Source organism: Ctenocephalides felis, unplaced genomic scaffold (assembly GCF_003426905.1).
Source record: "Ctenocephalides felis isolate EL2017-DRISC unplaced genomic scaffold, ASM342690v1 CF-g0.4_SCAFFOLD_01886, whole genome shotgun sequence".
Classification (NCBI taxonomy): Eukaryota; Metazoa; Arthropoda; class Insecta; order Siphonaptera; family Pulicidae; genus Ctenocephalides; species Ctenocephalides felis.
The window spans coordinates 134235447-134248376 of record NW_020538040.1 but is presented as its reverse complement, the minus strand read 5'-3'; the positions used below and the strand labels follow the sequence as shown (position 1 = coordinate 134248376).

The window sequence follows — 12930 nt, the reverse complement described above, 5'->3', positions numbered from 1 at the left end:
ACCGATGTATTTCCTATACTAATAGTTAGATAAAATTATAATTAGTACATCAATTTTAATGACTGCTTACTTATTTACATTTTTGATCCGCGCTTTGACGCTAATCCATTAGTGTCGGTTCGGGTATTCTCGGCAGCCCGATGCGTCGGGTTGCTCGCGGCGGGAGCGAGCGCCGCGAACGCAAGCTATTGAAATTTTCGTGTCGCTTCGACCATGTTCGGCAGGGTACGTAATTCTAAAAATAACCCCCCCTCCCATTTTCAAACAAAAAAAGAAGAAAAAAGTGCGCTATGGACATGCGCAGTGGACAAATTTAAAGGGAATTCGTGCGTTCGCACAGTATCACTCCGCTGCGCAAATTTGTTCGTGACGCACCATTCGCCGCACGGATTCGTAACAGTGGAGACGCGGCATCACAAAGTGCAGGCTCACTCTTGCCAACATATTTCATGTTGACAAGAAGACACGACAACCGAAAATGATCGACAGATCGACTGAACATTTTTGAAAGAAATGTCGAATGACATTGTTGGTATCGCGCAGTTTTATTTTTCTCTGGACATAGTTGCCAATTTTACCCTTACCCTCCTTTATTTATCCACAGATAAATAAACATAATGCTCTTATCTATTGCGTTTGTCCTCTTAGACAATAATAATATAGACCGTTATGTTTAGAATTTCACTTTCTTTATATTTTCGTTCAGCGCTAGGGTTAGCTTTGCGCTAAAGCGTATCTGACTTGAATGATTCAAAAACCTTGTGGTGCATGGCATCGTGCCTTAAGGCAAATTGCTAAAACTTCCCGTACCGTAACGAAATGTTCGAGGAATTTTGAATGTTTTCAAATAGATTATAAATAAATATATTGTAACATTGTCTAATATTTATAAGAATTATATAAACTGAATTGCGAAGTTGAAATTATTTGTTTAAAGTATATTAGAACTATAGTCAGAATTAAAAATAAAATCTGAATTGTTTTCGATATACAAAAATTAAAAAAAAAAATGAAACAATTTTTTTTTTTCAAAATCAGTTATTTTGTTAAGACAAGCAGAAAGTTCTTTGAATCATTTAAATCGGACGCTTATTAGTTTCTCTCAAAAACTGCCATTTTTTACGCATTTAGCTCTGTATCTTCGAAATGGCTGGGCCTGCCTTTGCCAAAAACTAATAAACACTTTTCCCAATCATTACTAATTGAATGTTTTTTAGATCATTCAAATCGGATGCTCCGTTCCTCAAAAACTCGATTTCTATTTTCTGCACTGTTTGCTCTTTATCTCCGTAACTGCTGGACCTGCCTTTGCCAAAAAATAATCATCATATCTCCCTACCAATAGGAATTGAATGTTTTTGAACTATTCAAATCGGTTGATCCGTCCCAGACAGCACAAGACATGCCAGGGAATGTCCCACTTGTCCTCACAATCTCCTAATATCGCGATATCCTATGAATATCCTATGAATATGCAACGGGACGTCTCAAACCCAAAGGACTCGAGCAGGTATAACAAACGGTTCACGAACATGTCGCACTCATACGCGCACGGCTTGAGACCTCTAAACGCATATGTTTGTCCCTTTCTCTTTCGTCGCGTCGGCTGTAGGCTGTAGGCACGGAGCGTCCTTTAAGGTTTCAGCATTATCAATAGACGCTATATGTCATAGTTTTTGAGTAATTGAGTAATAATAGTGAAAATTTTATTTGTTTTATATAATTATATGAGCGTGTGTTATAAATAATTAATATTATTTATCAAAATACTCTAAAATTGAGTAATAATAGTGGAAATTTTATGTGTTCTATATAATTATATGTGCGTGTGTGTTACAAATATTGCAGCCGTGTTTGAAAGAGGATTGACAAAAAAGAGCATTGAAAGAGTTGGTTTTGAGGTTTGACTCGAACCATACTCAAAAGTTAAATTAAATATTTTTTGAAATGCTTTCTATTATGTTTGTTGGAGGAGCTTCAACTTGTGGATCAAAACACAATTGGTAATCAAAAGTTTATATAGATTTATTTTTATTTGTTAACTTTATCATATACTAAACAAACTTTCTCTTTAGATTTTGTATTTAGCCATCAAAGTCCAGCTATGAAAATCCATTTTTGATGATGGTTTGGCCAAAGAATTTTGCTAGGGACGAGGAAAGGGCAAAAATAAATTTTGTGATCTAGTGCCTTGCGATGTCATCACAGGTAATTTATATATCTTATACTTATGATGTGTTGTAAATTATGAATAAAACTAATATATAATTAATTCCAGGAATTGCTTTGAAAAATTTGCCGCATGAGACATAGTTTGCTGTTTTAGAGGCTGCAAAAAGCTGGCTGCGACGTGCCAATAAATATTATACAAGGTATTTCTGTGAGATGTGTACTATATGTTTCTCCTATTTACAAAAAAAATCATGATTATTGACTGGTTAGTTGTATCAATGTTAGTGCAAAATTTGTGCTGTGTACACATTTTTAGATGTAAAAAACCAAGTTTAATATTCACTCGTAATGACATCAAATTGTGTCGATATATTTGGAATTAGAGATTATTTTATAAATCTCTGTCTATTTTGATTGATGTATCGCTCTTAAAGAACTTACTCATATATATATATACATATATATGCATTTATTCATTTGTTTTCTATTTCAGGAGAGAAAATCAACCATAAACTAGGATTGAATGCCGAATTAATTATGTTTTTAATATTGTAAAATAAGTTATTTTGAATTAAAGTTGTATATATTAAATTTTGTTATAAAATTATCTCAGGATTTTGTTATTTTGTAATAAAAGTTTACTTTGTGAAATTGTGTTCTTTTATTTTATTTTTAATCCAAATTTATTTTTCATCTAAAAAGTAAAAAACAATTCCATAATTATATCCTATTCATGTCCGGTTTATGTCCGGAATATCCCGCGCGGGATATCCTACAGAACGTCCCATAGGTGCGACATATTAACATGTTTCGGATAAGATCAGGATAAGCGGGATATCCGTAAGGCTATCGCAGGGACAATGAATGTCCGCGCGTGGATATCCTGTGGACGTTTTCCAGGATGTCTTGTGTTGTCTGGGCGTGCGCCCGAAAACGTGACTGCAAATTTGTATCCATACATACATACATACACACACTCGCACACACACACATCCATTTTTTCTGAGGTATGCCAAAATGTTCAGAAACCTTCAAAACGTCGAGAAATGTAAAAATTTTCAATTTCGATTTTCGGCCCATTACAATAACATACCTCACGGGAAGTTAACAATATCAAAACAATATCGCATTGCGATTTAGGACATCGCCGCGCCGAAGTCATTTTTGTTGTATAAAACGTTTATTGAGCGGCTGAGTAATGTCACATTTGCGATTTTTGTCGCGACCTCATTAACACGTTTAATTGCATGTCGAACTGATATTGATGAAACATGAAAACAACGAATTAAATATTACTTTCTGTATCCATACATCCATAAATTTAGACTTTAATAATTTTTTAATTTATTAATGATAGACCATTTATTATGAAATTATATTTATTTGATCATAATATTTAAATACATGTTCTATATATAACATATATATGAGGTACTTAATACTAAATTTTAGTAATATAGGTACAAATTAAAAAAAAAAGAGTAATTTTATTATAAATAAATTAATCTAATAATACATCATTGTTGTCTATTGATTTCCGCTTCATAAATCTCTCATGCCGCTGTCGGGCATACCTCAACCAAGTTGAAACAATTTTTTTCAGCCCTTCTTCCGTCATTTTTGGGTGGATTCCCAATAGAACATCTATTTAAAATGTATCAATATTAATGTTATATTTATATAATATGGTGTAATGTATGATTTATTGATATTTACTTCTAAATAATCTTAAAATTTCTGTTTGGTGAAGTGCCACATTATTTTTATACCCAAACCACGAGCAGTGCATGGCAACTTCATTCGTTAAAACCCTTCTGCAAAAACTTTTAATCAGTTGCTTCGGTTTCTCTCCAAGTTTTATAATGAAGGTTTTCTAAAATAATCATGTATATGCAAAATTAGAGAGTGTGTGCGTATATGTAAAAATTTATAGTAGAACAACTTACAAATTCTGCACATAACTGAGAATCACTCTTGAGTCGCTCTTCTAGTGACTTAAGCTCTCCCAGTGATTTTATTGGCAACACGTAATCGAAAGAACTTGAATTATTGACGTCAAAATCAACAACCATATTCTTATCATGTTTCATGGCTTGCAGCAAGCAAACCATGCGCCCATTTAAAGTTGAAATGGCATTTTCCATCCTTCTTTGTGACTCCAATATAGTTCTAATAAGTTCTAAAATAGCAGCATATTAAAAATAAATTTTATCATATGTATGATATTTAACTAACCTTCATTGGACGTGTTGCCAATTGTTTCGACTGGAGTTACTGCCTGCTCTGCAGGCATGGCTGCCTCTTGAGCAGGCACGGCTACCTCCCCCTAAGTAGTCTCGGCTACTTCCTCCCCAGCTGAAGCGGCTCCTTTCTCCCAAGCTGAAGCGACTCCTTCCTCCCCAGCTGAAGCGGCTCCTTCCTCCCCAGCTGGAGCGGCTCCTTCCTCCCCAGCTGGAGCGGCTCCTTCCTCCCCAGCTGGAGCGGCTCCTTCCTCCCCAGCTGACGCAGCTGCTTCCTCCTTCAGCAGGTTGTAGGTAGCTATTAGAAGTACCAAGTAATTGCTTAATAAAGATGAATATTAAGATACATCTATAGATCTAAGATAATTTACCTGGCATTCGTATGCCTGAGTTTTCTTTTAAAAACTTAAAATTAAACCCATCAGCAAGATCTGCAAATAAAGGATAATTTGTTAAATTCACAATATTAGTAGAGTATTATGTCAGTGTAGTACCTTCATAATTAGATTGCTCATCAGAAGATAGAGATAGCATCTTCCTCTTCTTCTTCCTCAATCCTCTTCCCAACTCTTCAGTAGACGTATATTCTACATCTTTAGCGTGCCTCCTTGCTGACTCATATGTATCTGAAATAAATATTATTTCGAATAAATACCACTTGACACTTTCTAACATACTCTAAACTTTATCTTTACCATAAAAAGCACAGAATCGCACGTCCCTGCGCTAGCAATCACTTTTATTAAAGTCAGCCCGATGCTTCATCAGCGCCGAAACATTTTTAACATGCCTTCATGGCCACCACGCTTTCTTTATATCATCGGTGTCATAATTTTTAATAATTAACCATTTGGTCGGAATCTCCGACGGAAATGTCGACACGGTTTCACCGCTACGGGTTATAATATACTACGGCAAATGGTTTCAGGATACTACAAAAAAAAAGCAATGTCCATTGAACATGAAGTAATTCAATATGCACATAAATGAAATATATACTTACGGAGCCATTTTCTTCTAAATCGACTGTAACAAACAATATAATAAACACGAGAACTTCTGCCTCTTCGAAACTTTAACAAGATAAAACGAATTTAAAAAAAGGGAAATTTGTGTTCCCAGCCGGCTCCACTGATGCCGAAATAAATGCTCCCTCTTCTGTATGGAAGTCTCCCTCCACCCCTCCAGACGCAACAATCATATCTGCCTCCTGCCCTGCAGACCCCAAAGCCTCCTTCTCCGCGTACACCAAATCCTCCTCCTCCACATACATCAAATCCTCAACAGCTTACACTCCTTGCATTGGAGCATCTGCGAAACCTCCACTTGTAGTAGCTGCATTAAGAACAAATTTGTTTATATATGTAAACAAATATTTATTATGATTATAATTTTTTTTATAAATTTACCTTTTACGTTGAAGCCTGAATTGGACCTCAACAATTTCCAATCAATGAAATCAGGAACACTTGCTACAGCTGCACCTGCACGTTATAATAATATAAAAATTGAACTATTTTGAAAATGTAGTAGTTTATTACCTTACTATCAGAGGTGTCGCTCTCTGATTCCGATAGCACAGCAGCCTTTCTTTTCCTAAAACCCCGGAATCTTCAGCGTGTTTCCTCGCCGACATATATGTCTGGAACAAATATCAAAGTTAAGATATCTTCCAACACTTTAATACTTCACATTTAGAAGTTATTTCTTACCATACAACCCGACAAATGCCTTCATTTATTTCCTTTCTAACTCATACCGATTTGTTAACGGGAGTTTGCTTCGCCGCTAGCGAGGTAACGCGATACTTCAAATGTTCAGGGGGCCACCACGTTTCTGTAATGTTATCGGTATAACTTATTTATTATTTTATTTTCGGTGAAGGTTTTTTAAATTCCCATTTTTTTTAATTTAAATATTTTTTTTTTAATATTTCTTTAATGATTTCAATTTTAAGTTTAATCCATGATAAAGTCCTTAAGCTGACTTATATACTTGAAGTAATTAATTTAACATTCAATTCAATTAATATAATTCTTAGAAATATAAGATATATGATCTCTTGTTCTAACTCCGCTTTAAAGTTCTCTTTATTTACTTTTCATATAAACATATATGAACGTCGTATTTCAATTCTTAAATAAGTTCTTATGTTTATAAAATACGCATAAAAAAAGTTACAGTATTTATAATAATGTATTTCGAAGGATTTAATATTCCTCGAATATTTTATACAGAAAGTTCCAGCAATTTGCTTTGAGGCATGAGGATGCACCACTGTGCTATAGTACTATTTTGTTATTACAAGAAAACGGCTCGGTAGATTTTCACCTAAAACTAATCAGTATCATTCCCAACTAATATCTTTCGAACAGTTTTTGATGTTTCAAAATCGATTCGGTAGTATGATCCAAATTACAAAAAAACGACTCGGCCAATCGTCGCACAAAACTGATAAACGATAATCCTCATCGAGAGACATCAAATGGCTTTTAAATTTCTGAAATCAGTTCAGGCGGTTTTGAGCAAACCTCGATGAGAGGCCTAATTTTGACAAATGCCAAAAAAGATACTAATTTTTGCAAATTTTGACGCATTTTTAAAGTTAAATGAGTTACCGTAGGGCCGTAATATTTTAGAGTGATCATTCTAAATCATATCTATAAGACTATGGGGCATCCACAGCCAAAAAAATAATAATAAAAATCGTAAATTTTTTTTTAACACTATTACAAGAAAACGGCTCGGCCGATCTTTATCAAACACTAATCAGGTCGAATCCCAACCAATAATTTTCAAAATCGATTCAGAATTGCGGGCTAAAACGTGGATGAATTTTTTTTCACTTTTCTGCTATTTATAAAGAAACGGCTGATATACAATAGTCCTCATCGAAATGCATCGAATGGCTTTTAAATTTTTGAAATCGGTCCAGACGTTTTTGAGAAAACGTCGATTTTGGCAAAAAAATCTGTGCACACACACATACTTTTCCAAGTTTGGGGTCTCATTCGATTTAGAATGGCTTGAAACGTCGAGAAAACATAAAATTAGCAAATCTGATTTTTTTATGAAAACATAAAATTTTACTGCTAATAAACGAGAAGTTAATAAACAGGAATACATTTTTCTATATTTAAAATCTTTTAAACGTATTTTTTGTTCAAAGTGTACTATTATATATGCTTCATCTGTAAATATTAATTAAATATGCATATGTATAATGATAAATATATATAAAATAAATGCCTTATATTGTTTACTAATATTATTAAAATATTTGTTTCTGTTTTGTTTGTTATGAAACGTTTGTTTCAAATGTTGTTCTTTTAGTATAACATTTATTACCGTTTTTTCGTATTGAATTAAATGATAAGTATGCTGAAATATGAACATATTTTTTTTAGATAAAATTTACTTACTATGCATAAATTAAAAACGATATGAATAGTACATATTCATAATACATGTAAGTTGCATGTGAAAATAAGAAATTAGAATGGTTTAAAAACTTTAACTTTAAATTAAGAAAAGTAATATTTAACCCTCTACATTGCTTTATGTAAAAAAATTGAGAAAACAATTTATTACTAAAACATCATTTTTTATTAAAACAAGTAATTACATGTTTGAACAAAGTTTTTGGTATTCATGAATTATGTGACTTAAGTTAAGCAACCTATAGCGTTTGCACTCTGTGTATGAAAATGTTATTTCAGATTGAAAAGTCTAGCGATAGTCATAAGTATTTATAATGTTTGTCTTGATATCACCTCACAAAAAGCCATAATTATTTGGTAGTATATAGTTATTAATATTAAATTTTGAAAGCGCTATCGGTGGCTATTCCATGTGTTTTTGTTACAACATCTATTTGAAATATCAAGAGTCATACATATATATACATATACATACATATATATATATATATATATATATAATATATATATATATATATATATATATAAATAACACAAAATAATTCAAAAAATCCTAAGCAATTTAAAACAATGTTAACTGAGCATATTAAAAATTTAAATCATAATATCGATTTTTTTAACCCTAAAATTTTACATTTTGAAGAGAATACAATTAAAAGAAGATTCGCTGAGGGGTTGTTTTTACAATTACATAACGACAGAGTCATAAATAAACGCAATGACAATACGGCCCTTATCGAAACGAACACGTGGTTTCTTAATAGTGTGTCAAAATTCCTTAAAAAATAACAAAATCCCATCGCCTTTTAAATTTTCCAAAAAATATCAACACATGCTAAAAACTGCTTTGAGAAAAATGTGACATTTCTATCCTAAACTCCAAAGAGTAAATACATAGTTTCGACAACTTATTAAGTTATCATGATTATTAGTGTGTTTTACCATTTGTGATGTTTGTGTTAAAAAATATATATCTTATCAATGTGCACATACTCATACCATGGATTAATAATGGTTTCATATGCTATATTAGGATACAAAATTGTAAGTGTTTTATTACTATTATTATTATTATTGTTTTTCCACAAAATTTCCTTTCATATAATTTATTTAGTTTCAATTTTTATAGTTAACTTGATTACCACTGAATGATGGCTAAGATGCTAGCCGAAACGTATGGATTTTAAATAAATAAATTTAAAAAAAAAACTCATACTATTTTTATTGATGTTACGCCTGATTATTAAACTCAAATTAAACATATATATCAACATCAAATTCAAGACTATTCAAAAATATATATATATATACAGTAGAATCCGATTAGTATGACGCCGGATATATTGACAACCGCTTATTATGACGTAATTTTAAAGGCAGTTTGGTTTCCATATAAAATTTCTTAAAAAAACAGCTGTCTAGTCGGATATGTTGACCTCGCTTACATTGACATTTCGCTTATAATGACCCATTTTTGAAAAAAAATTTGGTCCAAGTATAATGACCGACATGATTTTACACCTCCGATAACATAGAGTTCATGTTTTTCATTGCACATTGTTATGGTATGGCACCACTGTGAACTACCCTTGTGTGTCAGGTCGCTACATACCTACCTACATACCCACAGGTCTCTATGTTGCACGAGATTCGCGCTATGGAAACTTTGGCAACTTCCGGCATGGACGACCTCGTGCAAAAAATAAGTAGGCTCATTCTTGGTGTTCAAAATTTGGAAGCGATAACATCTGCTATAATTTACTGAATTAGTAAAGTTCTATATTTTTTACTATTTTTACCCAGTAATTAAAACTCAAACAAAAATTACAGATTTTTTACATTAAAAAATGCATTGTTATGTCATATTTTTAATTAAATTTGTCAATTTGTTAGTATGTGTCATTTTTTACCTTAATTTTTGTATTAAATTACTGAAATTAATAACATATTCGCCAAAAATTGTTTTTTTTTTCAGTACGCTTAGTATGACGACCGCTTAATATGACGATTTTTCGCCGTCCCTTGAATGTCATACTAAGCGGATTCTACTGTATATATATATATATAAATAAATATATATATATATATAAATATATATATCTTTTATACTTGCCTCTCTGAACAATTTCATGATGGTCAACTCATGAACTGCTATATTATTTTTCAAGCCAAGCCATTAACATTGCATTTCTCATCAATCTCGTGCACACATTTGCTATGTGTGCCTATGCAGTTATGCCCCCAACTTTCATTACAAAGAGTTGCTAAAACAATAATGAAAAAAAGATAAGTGTGTACATGCATATATAAATATAAATATTACATTCTAAACATATATACAGATATATAAATATCTACTATATTTATACTAGAGGAGACTTACAAATTCTGTACAAAACTCAGCATCATCTTTCAGACGCGATTCTAAATCATTCATCTCGTCGACCGTTCTCAGTGGCAGCATTAAATCTATATTTTTGTGTAATGACACATCAATTGTTTGTTTTTGACATTACCTCTAACTTTTGTTCCTAAATTGGATTCTAGGTACTGTAAGTTGAAACCAGTATCCACACAATCTGATTCATATAGAGCAATATCTACATAGTAATGATTATATCATTATTTTAACATAATCAAATGTAATTTATGATTTATAATTTTACTCCTTTATTACCTTCATCATACGACGTATATGAGGCCTCTGATGTCCACACAACTTCCTTCTTCTTCCTTTTACCCCGGCCCAACTCTTCATTGGAAGTGTATTCTTCATCTCCTGCATGCCTCCTTGCAGAGATGTAAGAGTCTAGAATAAATATTTAGATGAAGCAGCCCTTAAGACTTCAATGCCAAATTAAAACTCATTCCTCACCATAGAATGCCTTAAAAACTACTGTTTCTCGCGTCCATGTTTTCCGATCTATGGACGCTTTTCTCTTTACCATCGATGTCTTTAAACCTAGGTGGCCACCAAACTTCCTTGATGGACCCATCATCGTTAAAGATCAGCCACTCTTTGGGCACCTCGCAGGTGCTGCCAGCCATTAAAACGTGTCTATGCCAATAATACATTCTAATAATTAATAATATATATCATGTAGAATTTTAAATAATGGCTTGATATCTATAATTACTAAGCAAAATTCAATGTCATAAATTATTGTTAATTCAATACATTTATGATCTGAACAGAGTAACATTTTTTGTTTTTATGCCGATAGTACAATTATATCAAATATAATTATAACAAATAATATACTGAATATATAGTAAAATCTTAAGTAAATAAATCTTTGTATAATATTCTAACACAATAATCATTAACTTAATATAAAATAAATAAATTTAATTGAAATTGATTTTTATTATATATTTATCTAGTATTGTATGTATATACAATAATCAATTGCTAAGATACATCAAGCATATATGACATACTGTCCCCAAATTTAGAGGTTTTCTAAAACAATTATGAACATAATGTATTTGTTACCAAATAATATACACACGGCAACCATATATGAATCGACTTACATATTCAGGAGATAGATCCTCAATAATGTATGTGTAGAACATTATTTAAACCTGCCTAAAGATCTGCATATGTTGATCGTTTCATTCCAATCCTGCACGACTTCTGAAATAATTATGAACATAGCATGTGTTTGCAGCTTATATATATTTCTATAGCTATTATATTTATAGTGACTTACATATTCAGACAATCAACCTCGAGCCGCTTCTCCACCGACTAATTTAGGAAATTTAAGAAGTGAGGTTATTATGTCGAACACATTGATATGTTAATGTCCTAATGTGGTAAAATAATTATTTTAACCTTGCTAAACGATCCTTATTATTGTCCTCAGATTTTGTAAGATATGATATTTGGTAACCTTCGTCATCTAAAGAAATCGACATAAAATAACGTTTCTTCATCCCAAAGTAATGTACTAAATGGAATTCAAAATCGTGAAGTAATTACATATCTATATAATATATAAGCTCTTTTCATACTTACAATTGAATTAAATATATATATATATATATATATATATATATATATATATATATATATATGCAAACAATATTATATTATGATAGTATAATTATATTCCCAGAATAGGCGTATACAATTTGTATCTTTATGTAAAAAGCAATGTATGTATTCAAGTTAAATAAAGCAAATTTTCAAATTAAAAATTAATTATATAAATAATATATGATATACTTACGGTGTCATTTTTCTACACTTTTTTACAATTATCGATATAAACAAGTTGCTTAACTAAATGAATGTAATTATTATACTAAACAAAATATGACTTGAAACTTGACAAATTCGTGACATTTTGTGTGTTCTGTTAAGGTGCGTCCACACCTAACGAACTAGTGTGGACGCCACGACCATAGATAGTAAACATAAATAGATCGCTATCTGAGGCCATTTGACATTACCGCCATTTTAATATTTTAGCGATCTGAAGAAGGCAGCACTTGTTCAGTATATAATCAACCGCTGGTATTATTCCTAGATATGGTTCGCATACGTAATTCAAAAAAGAAAATCTAAATAATTTCTTATATTGGAAATGAGAAAAAAAAAAAACATACGAAGTACAAAATTTTCAAATATATCACAAACATTTTTACATAACAATTAAAATTTTTATAAATGCAATAATCAATATATACATAATAATAAGTATTATAATTTTACAATTATAAGTAACTAAAAAAAGTATTCACAATGGTATGATAAATTTACAAGGAACAATCAATATGAATTATTTGAATGATCAATAATATATAACAACTACACAGAAATATTGTAAAAGTTTTCATAAATAATGAATTTACACGAACTGACTAATATTAATTTCTTAATGACTAATATTAAATATTAAAAGAGAAGAAAAAAAGTATAGAGTCTAAGTATGTAGTATATAGAGTATATACTAAAGATAATGGAATAGTATAATTAGAAGAAATGACAAATAATGAACAAATTTAAAAGTTAAATCCTACAGACATAAATTATATATTGATATCAAAATTGATAGAAAACTAAATTC

At 31.2% G+C, this 12930-nt stretch overlaps 3 protein-coding genes across 3 annotated transcripts; all 3 read right to left on the bottom strand.

Annotated features, from left to right (window-relative positions):
* Positions 1-3673: 3673 nt before the first annotated feature.
* On the bottom strand, positions 3674-4477 carry LOC113375938. The gene is made up of 4 exons (XM_026615874.1): positions 4408-4477; positions 4119-4351; positions 3889-4045; positions 3674-3816 (listed from the first exon to the last, which is right to left on the bottom strand). Exons 1-4 carry the CDS (start codon positions 4463-4465, stop codon positions 3674-3676), a joined length of 591 nt encoding a protein of 196 aa, XP_026471659.1. The 5' UTR covers positions 4466-4477.
* Positions 4478-4483: 6 nt separating this feature from the next.
* On the bottom strand, positions 4484-5492 carry LOC113378368 (myristoylated alanine-rich C-kinase substrate-like). The gene is made up of 5 exons (XM_026618903.1): positions 5416-5492; positions 5108-5344; positions 4907-5038; positions 4784-4843; positions 4484-4710 (listed from the first exon to the last, which is right to left on the bottom strand). Exons 3-5 carry the CDS (start codon positions 4944-4946, stop codon positions 4499-4501), a joined length of 312 nt encoding a protein of 103 aa, XP_026474688.1. The 5' UTR covers positions 4947-5038; positions 5108-5344; positions 5416-5492; the 3' UTR covers positions 4484-4498.
* A 4829-nt stretch (positions 5493-10321) lies between these two features.
* LOC113375937 lies at positions 10322-12250 on the bottom strand. The gene is made up of 6 exons (XM_026615873.1): positions 12091-12250; positions 11569-11808; positions 11390-11492; positions 10728-10910; positions 10530-10661; positions 10322-10452 (listed from the first exon to the last, which is right to left on the bottom strand). Exons 4-6 carry the CDS (start codon positions 10849-10851, stop codon positions 10322-10324), a joined length of 387 nt encoding a protein of 128 aa, XP_026471658.1. The 5' UTR covers positions 10852-10910; positions 11390-11492; positions 11569-11808; positions 12091-12250.
* Between the last annotated feature and the right edge of the window lie 680 nt (positions 12251-12930).